Raw genomic sequence first — 23,644 nt, forward strand, 5'->3', positions numbered from 1 at the left:
TGAGTAGAAAACTATAAGAACTTGAAGAAAATAATACCAAATGAACTAGAGTTTTGGAATACCTTGAATGCTTTATGACCAATCTAAACCTTGAACCGAAATGTGTTATAAACCTTACTTCCCAAGTGTTTGGTAAGCTAAAAAATGATTAAGCTTATAATCCCCAACCCAAGTGTTTACACTCTCACAATAACCTAACAACTTGCAGCCTCTGAACTTAGCTTGATGAATGAATGAAAAAAATGCTTGGTGCTAGGTCCTATTTATAGAGTTCTAGGAATAAAAATCTTCTAATTATAATCCAAATTTAAAATAGAATCAGAAGAAATAAAAATCTTCTAATTATAATTCAAATTTAAAATTGAATCCTAAGGAATAAAAATCTTCTAACTTTCTAAATCCCGTAACTCTAAACTAACATTCAGTAAAATCAACATATCTGGAGCTGTAGGACTCAGATTTAAAAAAAGTTTATACCGTTAGAAAGCTAATTAAATTATATACAACTTTTTAGAAATACTATTTTTCGAAATTCATAACCTAACTGGTTCAAAAATAGGTCGAAAGTTACAGTACCCTAAAGTTACGAAGAAAAAAAAGATCTATTTAATTATCTAAATAACCTAATCCACAAATAAATAAAATTGTGAGTCTAAAATATCTGAATATCTAAATAAATATCATGCACCTAACAGATTTTGATGAAGACTAAGTCTTATATTTCCCTTATTTTATCATTTAAATAATAATTCATTAATAACAATGCATATGACAAGTGTCATATTCTTATTGGCTCTATCTAAACCTTATGTTATAATAATCATCATATTAATAACCAGCAATATTAATCAAACCTTATGTTATAATTAATATTCTTAAACTATAGGTTAAACTTATAAAATCCATAATTATTGCTAGGAGTTTCCAACTAAGTCTCGGCTTGAACCAAAATCCACAGTAATGAACATACTATAACTAATACTAGCTATTACTACTACTATCTAACTAGCTAAGTAAATTCTGGGACTCTACATAATCCAATCTCAAAGCCAAGCCTTGAATTATGTTACCTTTAGCTTCCAAAATTCCCTAGTTTCCTCAAAAATCCCAACCAAAGATGGAGAGAAAGAGAGAAACTGAGTGAGAGAGAAATAGAGAGGGAGAGCTACTCTGTTTTGGGTTTCCTACAACTGAGGGAAAAAGTGACGAAGTCACTAATTTTTGCTCAAAATAACCCATATGTCCCTTGCCTTTTAGCCTTACCTTCTTATGCCACAAGGGCAAATTTGTCTTTTGTCACACATCCTGTTAATCATATTTAACTTATCGTAATTCTCGTTACTTTCAATACCCTCAAATAATTACCAAATAATTTCTCATAACCCAATCAATCCCGGTAATATACTAAGTTACTAAATTACCACTAGACTCAACCCGAGCTCGGTATTTGACACCGTTGTGACTTTCTCGCTAGCTTGCTCCCTAAGATCGCCTCGTGCCAAGTAACCCAAATATATCCGCATAATGATGTGGTCTCACACATATATGTCAAATATACTCATAATAGGCCAAATTACGAAAATTTCCCTTCTAATGAGATTCAGGTCTTCATGCATATTTAATACACCTAAACATGCATATCAAGTCATATTAAAATACAACTCACATAATCATATAATGATACACATATATATCACATAATCACATAAATATCTATAACTTTCCATCCTGGCCCCCTAATCAAGGCCCTAAGCCTTATTTGGTAATTTGGGACATTACAATTGGTTTTGTTTTTCATATTTTTTTTTAGTTTTCTTTCCTTTTTTTTTCATTTATTTCCTTCCATTTTTTCTTCTTTTTTGTACTTATTCTTTTCTCCTTCCATTTTTTCTCACACATATATTTTAACATTACATAATTATTTTACTATTTTATTATTCATTATCTTTTATTATTGTAATTGTTTTTTATAATGTTTTGTTTTCCACTATATGTAAGAAAAATCAAATCAATGCATTTTCCTTTTACCGTAACCCTTATAGGAACATCCAAATTTGGAAAGAAAAACAATAAAAATATGAAAACGCAAATGGGTAACCAATTACCCTTATGGGAACATTCAAATCTAGAAAAAAAAAATTATATGAAAATGTGAATGGGTAACCAGTTATTCTAGAGGGAACATCCAAATCTAGAAAAAAAAAATAGATATGAAAACTTGGATAGGTAAATAGTAACCCTGATAGGAACATCCAAATTCAGAAATAAAATAAATAGATATGAAAACGTGAATGGGTAACTGATGAGAACATTCAATTCTGTAGAAAAAAAAATTGATGAAAATGTAAATGGGTGATAACTCTACAAAATAGAGTTATTTTGCCACTTTTTATGTGCTAATTGTTGCTTAATTCTTGAGTTTTTAATTGATTTATTAAGTTTTTAAGTAATTTTGCATTTATTAGTCTTATTGTAATTTTCTAGATTTTTATATGTTTTTATAGATATTTTATTGTTTTATGTTGTAATTTAATTATTTGAAATTAGTGTTGTTAGGAAAGACAAGAATTAAAGCTGAAAAAATAAAGAAAATGTGGCATTTCTGAAAAGCCAAGCCGAGCCATTTCAAGCACGCCCAGCCCGTTTCTCCTCCATCCAGCACCAGCTGCCACCTCCAACCCGTTTCTCCTTCAGCAGCCACACGGGCCTGCGCCTAGCACCAGGCCCACGAAGCAAGCAGAAACCTCCAGCAACCCACGCTAGCAAGGCCCATCACGCAGCCCAGCCAAACCCAAACACTCAGCATCACGTGGGCATTCTGCCTCAGCTCCCCCAGACCCGAAGCCACCCAAACGCCTGCCACACAACCCAGCCACCTTCATTTTCTTTTTCACCCTTTTTGAGCCCAACAAAAGCATATATGATCCCTTGTCTCCTTTGCCCAAAAATGCCATTTTTTTACCCAAACTTTTCTATACATTTTACCCCAAAATCATCATTACGTCCTATAATTTACCCCTATTTTTCATATTATTATTAATTTAATCAATTTAATTAATTTAAATTGATTATTTTAATACTCTCATTTTGGCTATAAATAGAGAATTTTCAAGACCAATTAGGAGTGCTTATTTTTTGAGAGGTTACATGATGGACCCAAAACGGGTATGTTTAAAAATTTATAAATCGCAAGCGCACGAATCGTTCATATAGAATAGTGATCGTGTAAGCAAGGATGTCGAACCCAAAGGAGTTGTCTAAAATCGAAAAGAGAAAACTATTTTAAATCAAAAGTAATAAATTCTAACCTAGCTCCAAAGATTGATAAGTTTTAATATTATGAACATAAAATAAAAGATTGGAAAATCAAGCTATTTAAGAGAATAAAAATAAAGCAATAATGAGTTGAAAATAAGTGTTAAAAGAAAAGATTATTAAGATACTAGAATTCACAAAATGTAAATTTAATAATATTTATTAGTATATTGATTCCCAAATTTTAGTAATAGTTAAAATAATTTAAACTATCATTTTCTAAATAGATTTATAATTTTAAGCACAAATTACTTCTAAAAAGATATGATTTTTCTTCACTTTTCAAAATTATAATTTCAAAGCATTTAGTGTAAATCAATCTAATGAAATAACAAATAAATCAATGAATATTATTTATAAGGTAAAACATAATATTTTTGTTCTAAGCATGGATGTGTACAATTTAATGACACATCTTACACAAAGAATATTATGTTTTGCACTAATGAAGAACAAAGTGTACATATATGCTAACAATCCAAAATACATGATATTTAAGATGAAAGAAGATATTTGAAGAAGAAAATTTTATAAACTTTGTTGCTCAAAATGGGAAATCAACATACAAAATAAATACTATCTAGTTACAAATTGTTTCATCATCATCTTAATAATCTTAAAAAGATTAGAAACTCATAACTAGGATAGCAAATACAAACTAAAAATTACAAACATAAATAGGAAAATTTGGAGGATGAACCCCCAAATTTGTCCTCTAAAAATACATAGATAAAAAATAAAAAGAAGAAGAAGAAGAGAATAGAGAGGTTTTGAAATGTGTAGAATTTGGTATGGTAACCTCCTCCCTAAAATGGACACCCCAAATCCCTTATTTATAGCAAAAAATGATGATTAAAATAATCAATTTAATTCCCTTATTTATAGCGAAAAATTATGATTAAAATAATCAATTTAAATTAATTAAATTGATTAAATTAATTTAATTAATTATAATATGATAAATAGGGGTAAATTATAGGGTGTAATAATGATGTTTTTGGGTAAAATGTGTAGAAAGTGAGGTAAAAAGTAGTATTTTTTAGACATAAGGGGACAATGGTGCTTTTGGATAATTTATGGGCTCAAGACAATTAAAAGGCTGGTTTGGGGTTTGTTGGCTGGCATTGGGAGGCAAGCTGCGTGATTCAGTTGGAGAGAAAAAAAAGGGCAGGAGCTTCATTGATGCAGCTGGGCCTTGAGAGAGGCTTCATGTTTCGGCTGGTGCATCAGGGAGACAAGAAGGCACAGCTGGGAGAAGTGGGGAGCTCGTGGGCCTTATGGGCTAATGGGCCCAAATTGCTTGGAAAAATGTCAATTTCCTTTGCTATTCTTCACAAAAATGCCATCTTTTTTTATCATTTTCATTGTTTTTCAAGAGCATAAATTCCCTACAAAATAAATATAAAATCAATCATAATACAATATTTTCAATTATAAAATAAATCAATTTAATTATTTGAAAATATTAATTATAACTTAATTTATATTTAACATCTCATTTCAATAATACAACACATTTTTACCTCAAATCAAACAACAATAATTTAAGTAATTAACTACAACATTTTACAACAAAATAACTATAAAAACACACAAAAATCTATAAAATTAAAATAAACCTAATAAATTCAAAATGACTTAAAAACTTAATAAATCAATTAAAAACTCAAGAATTAAGCAACAATTAGCACATAAAAAGTGGCAAAATAACTCTATTTTGTAGAGTTATCATTACACTATACAAGTTCTACACTTTCAAGACATTTCTATTCTCTTCATCTTTTTCTTCTTTTTGGTCATTTTTTCTATGAGTTTTTAGAGGAAAAATTTGGGGGTTCATCCTCCAAATTTTCCTATTTATGTTTGTAATTTTTAGTTTGTATTTGCTATTCTAGTTATGAGTTTCTAATCTTTTTAAGATTATTATGGTGATGATGAAACAATATGTAACTAAATAGTTTTTATTTTGTATGTTGATTTCCTATTTGTGCCACAAAGTTTGTGGATTTTTCTTCTTTTATCTTCTTTTATCTTAAATATCAAATATCTTCTTTTATCTTAAATATCATGTATTTTTTATTGTTATCACATATTTACACTTTGTTCTTCATTAGTGCAAAATCATAATATTCTTTTATTAAGGTGTACCATTAAATTGTCCACATCAAATGCTTAGAACAAAAATATTATGTTTTTCCTTATAAATAATAATCATTGATTTATTTGTTATTTCATTAGATTGATTTACATTAAATACTTTGAGATTATAATTTTAAAAGTGAATATAAATCCTATATTTTTATAAAAAAACTTGTGCTTAAATAGAATATCTAATTTGAATAAGTGATGATTTGATTAATTTCTACTATTACTAAAACTTGAAAATCAATGTACTTATAAATATTATTAAACTTATGTTTTGTGGATTCTATTATCTTAATAATCTTTCTTCTACCATCTTGATTTTTACTACTAATTTCTGTTTATATACTGTCTTTAAATTCCTTTATTATTTTCTCTTATTTGATTTTACTGTCATCAATCTTTGGAGCTAGGTTAGAATTTATTAATTTTGATATAAAATAGTTTTCTTCTTTATTTTAGACAACTCCTTTGGGTTCGATCTCGTGCTTACACGAACACTATATTTCATATACGATTCGTGCACTTGTGAGTTATAAATATTTAAAACATACCCGTTTTGGGTCCTTCAATGGGTAATGTAACACCCTACTACTCAGGGATCGTTACACTGTGTATTTTAAATAGTGCTAAACTCGCTTAACTAGTCATTTGGTCATAATCGTGTAACTAAACGTGATTAATGATTTAGGGTTAAAAATTTTAGTCAAAAGGTACAACCGTTTTACTTTCACATTGGGATCCCAAAATACATTTAAAAAGGTTAGTTACAATTAAAAAGTTACAACCAGCCGACCTAAGCGGCAAAATAAGGTTTGACCCTAATTCCTCTTTAAATCCTCGGTTGTGGTGGTTGAGCAGCCGCATATGTACACATCCTCACCTAAGCTCTCCAACTCAAATATGATCCAACTTTCTTTTTTCCTTACCTGCACCACGAAGCACCCGTGAGCCAAGGCTCATCAAGAAAACCTAAACATGCTCATATGCAGTTAATAACATATTACCAAATCATACTAAGCATGCCTAGTAGTAATAACCCTCCGCATACATGCATACTATTCATATAAATGACTACAACATCATATGGGGCCAATAGCCCCAGATAAATGATCAATGAATCACACCGAGGCTCGGCGCCATAATACATGATTAATAAATCATACTGGGGCTCAACACCCTAATACATAATTAATAAATCATACTGGGGCTCAACACCCTAGGATATGGGACTAATAAGTTTCCCTGAGACCCTTTGCCCTATCCTCTGTATAACCAGCCTTGGAACTGGACCAGCGTACCTGGCGCTCTAATCTTCTCACGACCAGTAGGTCGGTCAAGCGTATGATGCGCTTCTGGTTAGGCATAACCATAACGACCAGCGCTCAGTGCGCTATTGCCGCCCTTGACTTATAAGTCAATGCTTTTCGACCAGCACTCGGTGTGCTAATGCCGTTCTTGACTCATAAGTCAAGTTCGGGGCCCAGCCCTAGCCTAGGATATAGGACTAATACGTCACCCGAGGCTCATTGCCCTATCCTCAGTATAACCAGCCTTGGAATTTTCCTAGCTAGGGTTGTGCAAAAAAATTTGCAACCCGCCCAAACCAACCCGAAAAAACTGACAAAAAATGCAACCCGAAAAACCCGTCCTTCATTTCAAACTACCCAATCACTATATTGGGCGGGTTGAAATTTTTTGCAACCCGCCCAATTAAGAATTTGTCTACATTTTTTTATTTGATATTTATTTAATTATTAATTATACATACATAAAACTAAATTCAAATTATTATTTTTTATAAAAAAATGATATATTTTAAAGTAACAATTATTTTAGTTAAAAATACAAACTAAAAAATAGAGAAAATAATAAAAAAAAATTGGTGAAAAATGATAAAAAAAATTAAAAAAAAGTTTCGGCGGCCCACCCAAACCGATGGTCGGGTTGAACTTCAATTTTTTTTAATTGGGTGGGTTACGGGTTGAAAAGTACCAACCCGATTATAAGTTTGAGTTTGTCAAAAATCTACCTAACCCGCCCAAACCGACCAATGAACACTCCTAGGCCTAGCGTACCTAATGCTCTAGTTTTCTCACGACCAATAGGTCGGTCAAGCGTATGATGCGCTCCTGGTTAGGCATAACCCTAACGACCAGCGCTCAGCGCACTATTTCCGCCCTTGACTAACAAATCAATGCTTTATGACCAGCCCTATTGCCGTCTTTGACTGATAAGTCAATGCTTTACGACCAGCGCTCAACTCTATAGCCGTCCTTGACTGATAAGTCAATGCTTTATGACCAACGCTCAGCACTATTGCCGTCCTTGACTAATAAGTCAAGCCTTTCTCAATAAGATAATGCAAACATGCATATATCATATATCAAATATCCAAATACAAAGCATTCAACATGCTTAATCAACCATCACAAGCATAATCATAATCACGCACATTCTCAGGTGTCCATGCCCTATTCATATTCCTGTTCAATAATTCGAGTCAAGCCATAATCACATGTATCATATACTGGGTGCATTTTCCTTATCTCAGGTCTAAGTGTAATGAAAAATAAGAACGATCCTCGAGCATGATCATGATCCCGAGCCCCTGGCGATAACCTAGTCACAACCAAGTACAGAATCCCGTCAATAACGAGTAAACACAGGCTTCCGAACCAAGTCCTAGCCTTCGGGACTTCGAATTCTACTAAACCGGGTAGTAAGATCGATCCTGAGCCCTACTCAAAGTCTCATTGGTCGAAATCCCCCATTTACGTTGCGGTGCAACCAATTAGGGTCGCGGCGCCCCACCATTTAGAGTCGTGGCTCTCACAACCAGAGAGCCTTGCTCCAAAACCCTTAGTACCGGGGTTGCGACGGATCCTATCAGGCGCTGCGGCGCTACCCTTCTTCAAGAAACCGTTAGACGTCTGAGTTCATGAGGGCAGCGACGCCCAAGAATAGGGCCGTGACGCGACCCCACAAACTCAACTTTCTCATTCCAAAATCCTCTCAACAATTACCCCAAATCCGTACCAAACTCACCATTCAAACACCCAATATCCCTAGAACCTCTCAGGCTACAAAACACACGGTTCTGATGGATCAAAAACTCACCGAACCATGAAATCAATTCAAAATTTAAGAAACATAAGGGAAGGGGAAACTAAAAAACAAAGCTTAAATTACCTCTAATTATATCGTTTTTCCACTAAATCCTCCAGCTATCAAGCGTCTAATCTTTCATAGAATTGTTATGACTCTAACCTAGCTTGAATCCGAGCCCTAAAACTTGAGTTTCCTTTGAAAATGCAAACAGCGTTAAAAAGAGAACGGAAGATAGAGAAAACGTGTTTTGAATGTACTTCTGTTTATGACAGGTTACTTAGGGTTCAAGTAACCTTAAGAAAATCCCAAGGCTCGCGGTCCCAAAAACGTCACTGGGGTAAAATAATTAAAATCCCTAGAATTTCCTCATGATCTCACTAACTCTCAAATATATCTTCAAATATTTATTCTCATTACCCAATGACCCGGTAATGTACTAAATGCCCAAAATACCCCTTAACTTACTCCAAGTCAAATATTGACCCCGTTGTGACTTTCCCGCTAACTTGCTCTCTAGGGTTGCCTTGTGCCGAGTAACCCAAATATATCCACATAATAATGTGGTTTCACACATATATCACATATATGCAAAATATACCCATAACTGGCCAAATTACGAAAATTGCCCTTTTAATCAGAAACGGATCCACATGCACATTAAATACACATAAATAGTAACATGCATATCAAGTCATATCATAATATAACTCACATAATCATATAATGATACACAAATATATATCACATAACACATAAATTCCATAATTTGTCATCCTGACTCCCTAATTAAGGTCCTAAGCCTTATTAGGTAATTTGGGACGTTATAGGAACCTTGGATTGGTCATGGCAATGGGTAACTTGTAAAATTTTAAAAATAACTAAAATTCTATATATTTTTCCTTCACTTTCTTATTATTTTCTCAAAATAATTTTAAAAAATAAGTATAAAAATGCAACATTTTAAAAATATTAGATATATTTACCGCCAAAAAACAAATTTGGGTATAAAATTGTAACATTTTGAAAATATTAAGTATATTTATTACTAAAAAAAGATTGAATATAAAAATACAATATTTTTATTTAAAAATATTGAGTATTTTAACTCATATTTACTCTAAATAATATTAGATATCACTAGTAATGAACTATATACGATACCACCAACTCATATGATGTGACATCTTACCAGTGCCAAATATCAACATACTTCCAGAAATATTCCAATTAAAGAGAAACACGAAAACAAATTTTTTGGTGCCTCATAAAAGCTTTGTAGGACAAAAACACAACAAAGGGGAAAATTCCAATTAAAGATGTGGAGAAATTGGTATCACGAAATTTAATTGTCATCATTAATGACAATTTACTATTTTTATTTTTATTTCAACAGGAACAGGAACAGGTGAAAGTTAATTACTATTTTTATTTTCATTTTAATAGGAACAGGAACAGGGTATAATCCATCAATTTACTAAGTAATTAAAAGAACAAAACATGCAATGAAACCATATATATATTTTGAGTTGTGGTATTTGATATATTAAGTCACTTAATTATATGCAGTGTCGCTTTATAATTGATTAGCGATACTTTATAATTTTTATTAAATTTTAATAAATAGAATCGATATTAAATTACATCAATAATAATATATCGCATATATTTTATCATTTTTATTAAATTCTTATTTAATAATATATCACATATATTTTATCATTTTTATTAAATTCAAATAAATAAGAGTGATATTAAACTCCACAACTATCAATATCTCAAATAATTGTAGAAGGCCACCGGTAGTGCCTTTAGCCATTTATTTCATAAGTAGGTAAAGATATCAATAGATATTAATTACTGACTTTGTTCAATCATCTCAGCCACAAAAGCCTTGAGATTCTTATCGGAAGAGCCACCTTCCTTAACTGCTTCTCGAGTCAAATCTTTCCATTCCAAGGCATTTCTTCTCTTTTCCACCCAACTTTCCTTCCCACCATCCACCGCAGAAGTTTCCTTTCCTTCCATAACCAATTCCAAACACACTACAAGAAAAATAGGCTTCAACGAGGACAAATTTCGTCAGTGAAGGGTGCTTCTTTCGTCAGTAGTAGCTATCAATGGCGACATGTCGTTAGTGATTGGTCGTTGGTGATACCTCGTCGGTGAAAGTCAATATCAATGACGACTTTACAAGTCGTTGGTAAAAAAAAGTATCACTGACGACAATATCGTTGGTGATAATTTAACCTTTTTTTTTTTTTTAATGCTTTTAACTATTAATGACGACCCCGTATTCCTATGGTTTCGGTATTGAGGGCTAGGGATTTATTGCAAGGGGGTTGCATTGGATTCTTAGCCAGTGTGGTTGATACCACTAAGGTCGTGCCAGTGAGACCAGAGGATACTAGACTTGTGTGTGAGTTTCTGGATGTGTTTCCAGAGGATTTGCCAGGGTTGCCACCACAGAGAGAGATTGAGTTCGTTATAGAACTGGCCCCAGGGACGGAGCCAGTGTCTAGAGCACCATACAGGATGGCCCCAGCTGAGTTGAAAGAATTAAAGGTACAGCTACAAGAGTTGCTGGATTTAGGTTTTATCAGACCTAGCTTTTCACCTTGGGGTGCGCCAGTTCTGTTTGTAAAGAAGAAAGATGGTTCTCTGAGGATGTGTATAGATTATAGAGAACTGAATAAGCTGACAATTAAGAACCGGTATCATTTGCCAAGGATAGATGATCTGTTTGATCAATTGCAGGGTAAGACGGTATTCTCTAAGATCGATCTTCGTTCTGGTTATCATCAGTTGAGGGTTAAGGAGGGAGACATACCGAAGACCGCTTTTCGTACTAGGTATGGGCATTATGAGTTTCTAGTTATGTCATTTGGGTTGACTAATGCCCCTGCCGCTTTCATGGATATGATGAACAGAGTGTTCAAGGACTATTTGGACCAGTTTGTGATCGTCTTTATCGATGATATTCTGGTATATTCTCAGACTGAGTCAGAGCATGAGCATCATCTGAGGTTGGTGCTGCAGAGGTTGAGAGAACACAGATTGTTTGCAAAGTTCAAGAAGTGTGAGTTTTGGTTGTCTCAGGTGTCCTTCCTTGGGCACATTGTCAGTAAGGAGGGGATTAAAGTGGATCCATCAAAGATTGAAGCGGTCAGAGATTGGCCAAGGCCAAAGAATGCTTCTGAGGTTAGGAGTTTCCTTGGATTGGCAGGGTATTACAGGCGTTTTGTGGAAGGGTTCTCAAAGATTACTACTTCGATGACTGAGCTGACACGCAAAGGTCAGAAGTTTGTGTGGTCAGACAAGTGTGAGAACAGCTTCCAAGAGTTGAAACAGAGGTTGATTACAGCTCCAGTTCTGAGTCTTCCTACAGATCAAGAGAAGTTTGTGATATATTGCGATGCTTCTCATCAGGGTTTGGGCTGTGTTCTGATGCAATCAGAGAGAGTCATAGCTTATGCTTCTCGTCAGCTGAAGGAGTACGAGAAGAGGTATCCTACTCATGATCTAGAGTTGGCAGCGGTGGTTTTTGCTTTAAAGATTTGGAGGCACTATCTCTATGGAGAGAAGTGTGAGATTTATACTGACCACAAGAGCCTGAAGTATTTCTTTACTCAGAAAGACTTGAACATGAGGCAGAGGCGTTGGCTAGAGTTAGTGAAGGATTACGATTGTGAGATTCTGTATCACCCAGGGAAAGCCAACGTGGTAGCAGATGCTTTAAGCCGGAAGGGTCCGGGACAGATTCATGGTATCAGACTGATAGCCAGGGAATTAGCTGATGATATGACCAGAGCTGGTATAGAGTTGCTGGTAGGCCAGTTGGCCAATGTTACGCTACAGTCTACGCTGCTAGAAAGGATTAAAGAGGGTCAGTTGAGTGATCCACAACTGATCAAGATTAGAGAGGATGTTCTGGCTGGAGCATCCAGGGATTATACAGTGTCGGATTTGGGGTTGTTGAGATATAAGGGACGGATATGTGTTCCGTTGGACACTGCATTGAGGCGGGAGATTCTGGATGAATCTCATACTACACCTTACTCTTTGCATCCAGGCACCACGAAGATGTACCAGGATGTAAGATCATTGTACTGGTGGCCAGGGATGAAGAGAGATGTAGTGGAGTATGTGGCTAAGTGCTTGACATGTCAGCAGGTTAAGGCTGAGCATCAGAGGCCGGCAGGGTTATTGCAGCCTCTGGATATCCCAGAGTGGAAGTGGGAAGATATCACAATGGACTTTGTGGTGGGCTTGCCCAGGACAGTTGGTCAGCATGATTCCATTTGGGTGATAGTAGATCGCTATACCAAGTCAGCTCACTTTCTACCAGTGAGGACTACCTATACTGTTGACCAGTATGCAGATCTCTATGTGAGAGAGATCGTGCGCCTCCATGGAGCTCCTAGGTCGATCGTGTCAGATCGGGACCCTACGTTCACTTCCAAGTTCTGGAAGAGTTTACAGACAGCCATGGGTACACGACTGAAGTTCAGTACAGCTTATCATCCTCAGACAGATGGGCAATCTGAGAGGACGATCCAGATATTGGAAGACATGCTGCGAGCATGTGTGCTAGACTTCGGTGGATCATGGAGTAAGTATCTGCCTTTGATAGAGTTCTCCTATAATAACAGTTATCAGTCTACCATTGGTGTTGCACCTTATGAGATGCTATATGGTAGGAAGTGTAGATCTCCCATTCATTGGGATGAGACAGGTGAAAGGAGATACTTAGGTCCTGAGGCGGTTCAGAGGACCGGTGAGGCTATTGATAAGATTAGAGCTCGGATGCTTACTTCTCAGAGCAGACAAAAGAGCTATGCAGATCCCAAACGCAGGAACGTGGAGTTCCAGGTAGGAGACTATGTCTTCCTTAGAGTCTCGCCATGGAAAGGGGTGAGAAGGTTTGGGAAGAAAGGCAAGCTGAGTCCCAGGTTTGTAGGTCCATTTGAGATCCTGGAGAGGATTGGTCAGGTGGCTTACAGGCTAGCTTTGCCTCCGGCGTTGTCAGCCGTGCATAATGTATTCCATGTGTCCGCTCTTCGGAGGTATGTATCTGATGAGAGACATGTCTTGAGTTATGAAGATCTGGAGCTTGAACCAGATCTCTCCTTTGAGGAGCAGCCTGTTCAGATACTTGATCAGAAGGATAAAGTCCTCAGGAACAAGACAATACCTTTGGTTAAGGTATTGTGGAGGAACAGCAAGGTCGAGGAGGCAACCTGGGAGCTGGAGTCTGATATGCGGAGTCAGTATCCCGAGCTGTTCAGGTAAATTTCGATGACGAAATTTCTGTAAGGAGGGGATAGTTGTAATGCCCCGGATTCCCTAATATGGTCAATGGCTGGATTAGTAGGCCGGGAGGGCCATAACTGTTTAATTATGCCATTAAATGTGTTTATGCATGTTTATGAGAATTATAATATCATATGATGTTAAATGCATGCATGTGAGTCCACATTTGTTTACAGGGGTATTATGGTAATTTGGCCGTTGAGGGTATAATTGAATATTTGTTGTATGTTAATGATGTATTGTGAGACCACATTATAATGTGGATTGGTTCGAGAATTTCGACATGAGACGATCGTTAAACATGATTTATCGGTTTGGTCATAACAGGTTGGAGCTCGGGGCTCGGGGTGAGTCTCGGGGTGATATTAAAGGTTATAGCGTTACCAGGGATTTTAGGGTAACGGGTTATGGAATATTGGTGTTTGAGGATTTTGAGGTTAGCGGGAATTGGGAAGCGTTAATTATGATTAACGGGTTAAGCTAGAAGTACCAATTTTGCCCTTGGGTTGGCTTAAGAGGCTTGAAATGGCATAAGGGCATTTTGGTCATTTTAGTGAGGATTTATATAAGGTTTAGTGGCTGAAGGCTGTAGAACAAATAGAGTAAAAAACAGAGTTTGCCTCTTCCATTCCCGTACATCCTCCTTGCTCCATCTCCTTCATTGCTTCTTTGGGAGTTTTGTGTTCTTGGTGATAATTCAAGCTAGAGGAACTCAAGGCTGGGTTGGAGCACTTGTGTTAGCCTGTGTGGGAGGTTTAAGCTAGTCTCAAGGTGATTTTTGGCCATTAATTTCAGTTAGTACTCTGTTTTCGTTTTAGTTTGTAATTCATGGAGTTTGATGTGGGAAGTGAGAATCAAAGGGGGTTTTGGTGTTGGTTTGATTGGGTTTTGGTGAGGAGGTGTTATAGGTAAGGTTTGGGGGTTCAATTACATGTTTGAGGGAGGTTTTATGGGGGTTTAAAGGTCTGGTTTGAGAGGGAATTGCACAGGGAGAAAAACTGGTTCGTGTGGCCGACTTAGGCATTCTGGGCTGGGCGCCGCGGCGCAGCAGGGGAGCGCCGCGGCCCTTGGCGTTTGGCAGGCAGGGAGCCTCTCTGTCTGGAGGCGCAGCAGGGAGGGCCGCAACCCTTGAGGCTAATTTTTCTAAAAAATGGTTTTTAGCTTGGGGATTCAAACCATAGGCCTCGGGGTTGGACCTAGTACCCGGTTGGGTAGTATTTGATGTCTCGGGGGCTGGGATTTGGTTTGGGAACCCTTGGTTATCATTTTTATTGATGAATCCTATATTTTGGTTATGACCAGGTGACCGTCGAGGAATTTAAAGGTTGATCGTTCTCAGGGGTCGTTCATATAATTATTCTCACTCGAACCAGAGGTAAGAAAACAGTGTATGAATACAGTTGCACCCTGTATAGGTATAAGACATGCATGGTTTGATACTTGAGGCATGTTGGTTGATATATGTGGACATGGATTGCATATTAAATGCTATTGAACGCTGATTATCTGCTTAAGACATTGACTAGTCGGGGACCGACTCTAAAGTCGAGAATTATGCATTGAATGGCTCTATAGCATTAATGCCAGACCGACCCTAGGGTCGAGACACTTATAAGCGCTTTCCTGGTCTACGACCAGATGATTATAGCCAAGGTATATGACCCCGGTGACCGTTTGTCACAAGGCTAAGGGACGTTGTCCATAGTTTCGACTCTAGAGTCGTGAGGAAGGTTATGTTGGTGACTAGTCACCTTGCACCTGTCCTAAACAAACTTATAAATGAAACACTTATCGATTAAGCCCTGGTGACCATATCGTCACATGGCTAGAGGGAGCGATGCTCATTATTGTGACTTTTGGCTATTGTCACCTATTTGTTGGACTGATAGTCCTGAAGGAATAACTGTGATTATTGTTGATATTATATCATGCTATATTGTGTTTTCTTGCTGGGCCTCGGCTCATGGGTGCTATGTGGTGCAGGTAAAGGAAAGGAAAAGCTTTGCCAGCCTTGAGTGGAGAGCTTGGGCGATGTGATGTACATACAGGGCCGCTTGACTGCCACGGTCAAGGAGTTCTCAGAGGGACTAGGGGTTTACCCTATTTTTGCCGCTTAGGCCGGCGGGGATTGTATATATGAACTGTAGCAACTCTTTTGTAACATGAACTACTTGTAAACGTTTTAAAAAGGCTCATGAGCTGTTTATTTACTTAATAAAATGTACCCTTTCCTTTTACTGGTTTTCACCTTAACCTGGTAGTAACACTTAGATCACGTTTTTAACCAAAGGACTCGGGTAACGAGTCAAATTTCCGATTCACCGTTCACCGTAACTGTTATGGGGTAGCCAGGGCGTTACAACTTGGTATCAGAGCAATGCCAAGGTTAGGGTTCCTGTAGACCGGCTGGGTATGTACACACATCACCGAAGACAAGCTCAACTCATGGTTTGGTAACTATTTATGTGGTTACATGTATAATTGTGTAAATGTGATATATATATGCTTTACCTATGTGCATGAGATATTATGTTGAGCCTATGCCCTGAAATATCATATCTTCAACAAATGTGTACTGATTAGTACTGAGATTGCTGGCACCTACTTATTAGTATGGTTGTTTATGAGTTATTATGTGATACATGCTGAGTGCTGAATGCTATGAACATGTATCTGATTGTGAATATTGAATGACTGTGGAACGTGGTAATTGTCTGTTGTTCTTGGACCGTAAGGCGGCAAGAGGTTTAGTTATTACTACCTGACTGGCCGTATTGATTATTGTTTCAGTAAGGTATCAGTGACAGAATGAACCCAGAACAGACAGGCACCTCAGCTGGCCAGAATGGTCAGGGTCAGAATAATGACAGTAGCCAGGGTCAAGTGAATGACCAATCTCAGGTTCCACAGCCAGCACCTGCAAACTGGCAACAGTTGTTTAATGATTTGCAGGCTATAGTGTTGAAACAAGGGGAGGAGCTTCGTCTCCTAAGACAGCAACAAGTGCCAGTGGTAGCCAGTGTTGCAGAGGCACCTTCTGTGTCGGTGCCAGTTATTGGGCCACTGCCTGGGGTGGAAAACAGATTGGAACCTCTTTATGAGCGGTTCAGGAAACAACAACCTCCTGTGTTTGAAGGCAGTGCTGATCCCACCAAAGCTGAACAATGGATGAGCATGCTTACCACTATGCTTGACTTTATGAGGGTAGTTGGTAATGAGAGGGTGGCCTGTGCTGCCTATATGTTTCGGGAAGATGCCCGGATTTGGTGGGAAGTGGTTGGCCAGACCAAGGATGTTAATCTCCTGAGCTGGGAGGAATTTCAGACCTTGTTTAATGAAAAGTATTACAATGACGCCATTAGAGCGGCGAAGGCTGATGAATTTATGAGGCTACTTCAGGGGCACTTATCAGTGACCGAGTATGCCTTAAGGTTTGACCGTTTGGCAAAGTTTGCCAAGGAGCTGGTGCCCACTGATGGGACCAGGAGGGAGCGTTTCTTACAGGGGCTACAGCCTAGGTTAGCCCGAGATGTGCGCATCACCACTGTGGCAGGAGTCACTACTTATGCACAGGCGGTGGAGAAGGCACTTACAGCTGAAACTGCAGAGATTAAGATCTGGCGTGAGAATGCAGCCAGAAGGGATTTCAGGAGGCCAGGTCCTCCATTTATGGGTTCTGGTAGGGGTGTTGGCCCCAGTGATCAGAAGAGGAAGGTTCCTGACACCTTCCCAGTTCCAGGTCCTGACAGGAGACCTCGTGGTGTTACAATAGGTCGTCCTGGGGGCAGTGAAGCCTGGAAGTCCTATCCCGAGTGTCCTAGATGCAAGAGGCATCACTTGGGAGAGTGTAAGGCAAGGGCCTGCTTCTCTTGTGGAGCAGTGGGTCATCTCAAGAAGGATTGCCCTAAGGCAAGAAAGGAAGAGCCCAGGAAGGCAGACAGCTCGGCCCCAGCGCGAGTGTTTGCATTGACTCAGGCAGAAGCTGAGGCTTCCCCCTCAGTTGTTACAGGTCAGCTTCTTAGTGCAGGAACTGCTTATAATGTATTGATTGACTCAGGTGCTACGCATTCCTTTGTTGCTAGTAGCGTTATTGATAGATTGTGTAGACCTTGTGATTTTCATGCTGTGGGGTTTGGTACTTTGTTACCCACTGGGGAGCTGGTTGTATCCAGGAGGTGGGTCAGGTCTTTGCCAGTGATAGTGGAGGGCAGAGAGTTGTCAGTGGATCTTATAGAGTTGGTTATGACCGACTTCGATATGATACTGGGTATGGATTGGTTGGCCAAGTATGGGGCAACCATTGATTGTAGAAGGAAGATGGTCACCTTTGAGCCTGAGGGTGAGGATCCTTTTGTATTTGTTGGTACTGTGCATGGACCCCGTATTCTCGTTATAATACCTTCTTTTTGTAATGTATATATTCAGAGGTTTCACAAAAACAATTAAATAGAAATATATATGATATTTGATATTAAATTACATTGTTGTGACCCACACCTCAAAATTCAAAATATCAATATATATATGTGTGTATAATGTGGTATGGGTAGCTGTTGCTTTTATAGGTGGGTGAAAGATAACCAAATCAAACTAGCAATAAATAAACAAAAATCAAATGTTGAATATTCAAAACCATAATTTTACTATATGTCTTTCATGGGTGGTTCCATTCATAATTTCTCACCACATATATATTTATCACGAAGTCAAAACATTATTCTTTTAACTGTCTATCTATCCCTTTGTCTCTGTCAACCCCTTATCTCTCCCCACGATCATATAATACCAAAAATATACACAACATTAATACATAAAATCCAAAACTCTCACACTCATTTCCAAATATACATACCAAAAAAAAAAAAAAACATTTCTTCACGCGCCGCCGCAGTAATATATATGATGAGGCCGCGCTTTATTCTCGTCTCGTTCCCTGCGCATGGCCTCGTCAACCCACCCCTTCAACTCGCCAAGCGCCTCATCCGTGTTTATCACTCGGAAGTCACCTTCGTCACCACCATCTACGCCTACCGCCGCATGATCGTAGGTACTAACAGTCCTAAACGAGGGGTTGTCTCCAAACGACGTGTCGTTCGTCCCTTTTTCCGACGGATTCGACGAAGGGTTCGCGGCGGACATGGATTTCGACTGCTACTACGCCGAGCTCGTCCGGTACGGCTCGCAAGCTCTGGCCTAGCTCATACGCTCGGGGGTGGACGAAGGCCGTCCGTATAACTGCATAGTCTACACCCTTCTCATCCCTTGGGTTGCTGACGTGGCGGCGGAGCATAACATTCCGGTGGCGTTTCTCTGGGTTCAGACGGCGACTGTTTTCGACGCTTTTTACTATTACTTTCATGGATATAAAGACACCATCGTTGAGAACATTAAAAACCCTTATTTTCCCTTATCATTTCCAGGGCTACCACTTCTCACTATTAACGATCTTCCCACGTTTTTTGACTCTACAAAGCCCAAATTTTTCTCATCAAGTTCTTCCAAAAACAGTTCGAAAAGCTCGATGAGGAACCCAGCTCGAAGGTATTGATGAACACCTTCGATGAGTTAGAGCACGAAGCGTTAAGATCAATTATTAGTAATAACAATAAGATGAGGCTGATCGGAATCGGACCCTTCATGATGAGTTCATCGTCCGAATTCTCGAACGAAAAAGACAGTACTACTGCTGATGTTACCAGGCATCAAAACGACCACGTCGACTACATGGAGTGGCTTAACTCGAAGGAGAAAACGACAGTAGTTTACGTGAGTTTTTGGAGATACTCAGTCTTGTCAAAGGCTCAAATGGAGGAAATGGCAAACGGGTTGTTGGATTTTGGGCATCCTTTTCTTTGGGTCATTAGAGAAAAAGTGAAAAACGACAGTGAAAAAGGACAAAACGACATAGGTCGTGATGACGAGGAATTTAGTTGTAGAGAAGAGTTAGAAAAGCTTGGAATGATAGTTCCATGGTGTTCACAAGTGGAGGTCCTGTCAAATGAGTCATTGGGGTGTTTTGTGACTCATTGTGGATTGAATTCAACGCTGGAGAGCTTGGTGAATGGGGTTCCCAGGGTGGCTTTTCCTCAGTGGGTTGATCAAGTGACCAATGCTAAGTTAATTTACAGTGGGTTGTTCAATCATCTCAGCCACAAAAGCCTTGAGATTCTTATCGGAAGAGCCACCTTCCTTAACTGCTTCTCGAGCCAAATCTTTCCATTTCAACGCATTTCTTCTCTTTTCCACCCAACTTTCCTTCCCACCATCCACCGCAACAATTTCCTTTCCTTCCATAACCAATTCCAAACACCTCTTTATCTCTTCATTTCCAGCAATTCCCTCCTCATTGAGCTTCACTCTAACCCCCGTTCCCCACACATCTTCGATCAACTTGGCGTTGGTCCCTTGGTCCGACCACTGTGGAAACCCCACCATGGGAACCCCAGAAGCTAAGCACTCCAACGTCGAGTTCCAGCCACAATGAGTCACGAAACACCCCACTGAATCGTTGCACAAAACCTCCATCTGAGAACACCATGGCACTATCATTCCAAGCTTATCCAACTCTTCTCTGCAACTCAGTTCATCATCATCTTTATCATCGTTCTGAGTCTTTTCTCTAACGACCCACAAGAAAGGACGGCCAAACTCCAATAACCCTTTAGCCATTTCCTCCATTTGTTGCTTAGACAAAATCGCCATGCTCCCAAACGACACATAAACGACCGTCGCTTTGGGCTTCGAGTTCAGCCACTTTATGTACTCCTCTTTCGAGTCAGAAGAAGGGACTTTACCGTCGAGAAAAGATGACGGAATCAACGGTCCGATTCCGATCAAATTTACTTTGCTAACGGCTCTGAATGCCTCAGATTCCAACTCGTCAAAAGTGTTGACCAACACTTTCGGTTTATGTTTCTTCTCAAGAATCTCATATTGTTCTCGGAAGGCTGGAATAGCGAATGAATAAGTAGCCGCAGCGTCCATAAACGACGGCAAATCCCGGGAAGTAAACTCCAACGACAATCCCGGGAGTGTCGTTTTTGCAGGTGGGTGTCGTTTGCTGTTTTCTGTTATGATATCTCCATAGCCATGGAAGTAGTAATAGTATATATCGAACACCGTGGCCGGCTGAATCCACAGAAGTACCGACGGTAGTCCCACTTCATCGGCGGTGAGCCCAGCCCAAGGGATGAGAATCGTGTACACCATGCAACAGTACGGACGGCCGTCGTTTCGAGCCGAAACGACGAGGTCTCTTATGGCCTTGGACCCGTGACACCTCATCTCAGACATGTACAGTTCGCTGTCGCCTCCACGGTTGAAGCCATCGTCGTAGCCGTCGGAGAACGGAGCAAAGGATATGTCAGGCTCGTGACCCGTTACACCCGTAGCTCGTACCACGCATCTGTGACCGAAAACAGTGGTGACGAAAGTGACGTCGGCTCCGGCTGCGGCGAGACGGTTTGCGAAGTGTAGGGATGGGTTTATGTGACCTTGAGCTGGGAATGTTACTAGGAGAAACCGGGGCCGTGCCATTGTTATCGGCGGCGCGTGGCTTTCTATTTTTTTTTTATCGATTTATTTGTTTAGAGATTTAAATGAAACTTGGGAGATATCTGTGAAGATTTTCGTACTATTTATAAAAAAAGAAGAAGAATCACTGTGTGTATTGATATTTTAATATTTTCTGTGGTGGTGAATTTTCCTCAAAAAAATATTTGTTAAAATTGAATAAATAGTTTAATATTTTCGGTGGTGAATTTTCTATGATGAATTTTCCTAAGAAAATATTTGTTAAAATTGAATTAATAGTTTAATATTTTCGGTGGTGAATTTTCCTCAAAAAATATTTGTTAAAATCGAATATTTTCGGTGGTGAATTTTCTATAGAAATATATTTTTTTAAATGTATTAATAGTTTTATATTTTGTGTGGTGAATTTTAAAAAAAATATATGTTAAAATTGTTATAATATTTTAATACTTTCACTTTTTCAGTGGTGAATTTTGATTAAAAAATATTTACTAAAATTGTATTAATATATGTTAAAATCTTTTTTTCCCTTTATTAACTAGATTCATGTTTTTTTTACTTGAATCTTTTTAATGCTAACCCATGTTTTGTAAATGTTTTTCTCTATTTAAAGTGTACTTAAATGTTTTTTAAATTTTATTTAGATTTGTTGTTTTAATGAAATTAAGTTAAAAAAAAGATATATAAATATATATTACTTTTTAAAAAAAAGAATATATATGTATGTTTTATAAGAAGAAAGAAAGAGTAAGATATATTTATATTGATGTCGTTTTTCGTCAACTTAAACTTGAAGAGCACTAAATAATGAACTAAGAAAGTAAAAAAGAACCGTTGGAACTTTACGTGGTTCAGCAGTGAGAATTTCTGACCTCTTGCCGAGATGCCAACACTATTTTCGACAAGAGTGGCGAGCTGCTCTCCTCGGTTAGTTATTTTCGCTTTAACTTTCTTATTCTGTAGTAGCTTTGGCTTGTGCTTTGCTGACTTGTGTTTATTTTTTGTGTAGGCATTTGTATCCTTCGTTCAGCACAACTTCTTACTGAATAACGAGGTTGTAGCGAGCAGGGCACTTGCATGGGAGACTCGAGATGCCCAGCTAAAGCTCGAGGACGATATCAAAGCAACTCAGCTAGAAGTTACAGCAAGGGATGCGGTAATTCAAAAAGTTTCCGAGCTTGAGTCGAGGCTGGAGGCAACTTTGAAATAGGTCCAAAAGATTCCTGAACTTGAATCGAAGCTGGAAGCGACCCTGAAGGAGGTCGAGGCCAGGGACTCCGAGGTCAAGGAGATTCGGGGACTCAATGCCACGCTGGAAAAGGAGAAGAAGATGACCTTTGAAGTTATCGAGGGTGAGAAGGCTCGTCTTCTTGAGGAGTATAATAGCAAAAAGGATCGCGTCGTTGACATGGCGATGTACCGAATTTGGTTCAACATCCCCGACCTTGACACCAGCTTCCTTGCCAATCTAGACACCGAATTCATTGAGAAATGGCAAGCTCAACTCGAGGAGGAAGAGGCCAAGCTCAAGGCTAAGGAGGCAACGGAGGCTTCTGGGGCTGCATTTGGAGAGGCATCTAACCCTTGAAGCCAAGATCATGGGCTGCGACCCATTATAATTTTTGTAATTATACTTTTTTTGTGCCTTTGTGGCAGTGACAATTTATAGCTCAATTTAGAGCTATTTTAATATCTTATGAATTTATACCATTTGCCTAGGGATGGGCCACAGAGGAGAAACTCTTTATTATCTCATTCTTTTCGCAAAAGTGTGTAAACAAATTACTGTCGAACTGGATCCTATTATCTAATACTATCTTCTTGGGTATCCCATATTTGCATATGATGTTTTTTACTACGAAATCTAGGACTTTCTTCGAGGTAATGGTGGCCAAGGGTTCAACTTCGGTCCATTTTGTGAAATAATCCACTGCGACTATAGCATACCTTACTCCACCTTTTCCTGTTGGCAAGGAGCCTATGAGGTCAATTCCCCATATCGCGAATGACCATAGGGAGTTCATCATGGTAAGCTCGGTGGATGGAGCTCGTGTTATTGAGGCAAACCGTTGACATTTATCACAGCATTTTACGTACTCAAACGAGTCTGCCTTGACTGTTGGCCAGAAGTACAATTGCCTAATCACCTTCTTTGACAAGCTATTCCCCCCGGTGTGATCTCCACAAAATCCTTCATGGATTTCTTCCAAAATATTTTTCGCCTCAGGAGGTG

The 23,644-nt window shown here is 38.5% G+C and overlaps 2 protein-coding genes and 1 pseudogene across 2 annotated transcripts; 2 read left to right on the plus strand and 1 right to left on the minus strand.

Annotated features, from left to right (window-relative positions):
- Positions 1 to 18,496: 18,496 nt before the first annotated feature.
- On the minus strand, positions 18,497 to 21,505 carry LOC133819892 (phloretin 4'-O-glucosyltransferase-like). Its single transcript, XM_062253272.1, has one exon. The coding sequence runs from the start codon at positions 21,412 to 21,414 to the stop codon at positions 19,996 to 19,998; it is 1,419 nt and encodes a 472-aa protein (XP_062109256.1). The 5' UTR covers positions 21,415 to 21,505; the 3' UTR covers positions 18,497 to 19,995.
- Positions 18,778 to 19,426, plus strand: LOC133819893 (phloretin 4'-O-glucosyltransferase-like; annotated as a pseudogene).
- LOC133815718 (phloretin 4'-O-glucosyltransferase-like) lies at positions 19,489 to 19,976 on the plus strand. The gene is made up of 2 exons (XM_062248528.1): positions 19,489 to 19,866; positions 19,953 to 19,976. The coding sequence occupies exons 1-2, from the start codon at positions 19,489 to 19,491 to the stop codon at positions 19,974 to 19,976; spliced, it is 402 nt and encodes a 133-aa protein (XP_062104512.1).
- Positions 21,506 to 23,644: the final 2,139 nt, after the last annotated feature.

The sequence above is a fragment of the Humulus lupulus genome, chromosome 2 (genome assembly GCF_963169125.1).
Source record: "Humulus lupulus chromosome 2, drHumLupu1.1, whole genome shotgun sequence".
In the NCBI taxonomy this organism is placed as follows: domain Eukaryota; kingdom Viridiplantae; phylum Streptophyta; class Magnoliopsida; order Rosales; family Cannabaceae; genus Humulus; species Humulus lupulus.

What these genes read in the sequence shown, in the direction of transcription:
- LOC133815718 (XM_062248528.1), top strand. Translation starts at nt 19,489, where the DNA reads ATGAGGCTGATCGGAATCGGACCCTTCATGATGAGTTCATCGTCCGAA. An exon ending in CATGGTGTTCACAAGTGGAG is followed by an intron (nt 19,867 to 19,952) that starts GTCCTGTCAAAT and finishes TGGGGTTCCCAG; the next exon opens with GGTGGCTTTTCCTCAGTGGG.
- LOC133819892 (XM_062253272.1), bottom strand. Translation starts at nt 21,414, where the DNA reads ATGGCACGGCCCCGGTTTCTCCTAGTAACATTCCCAGCTCAAGGTCAC.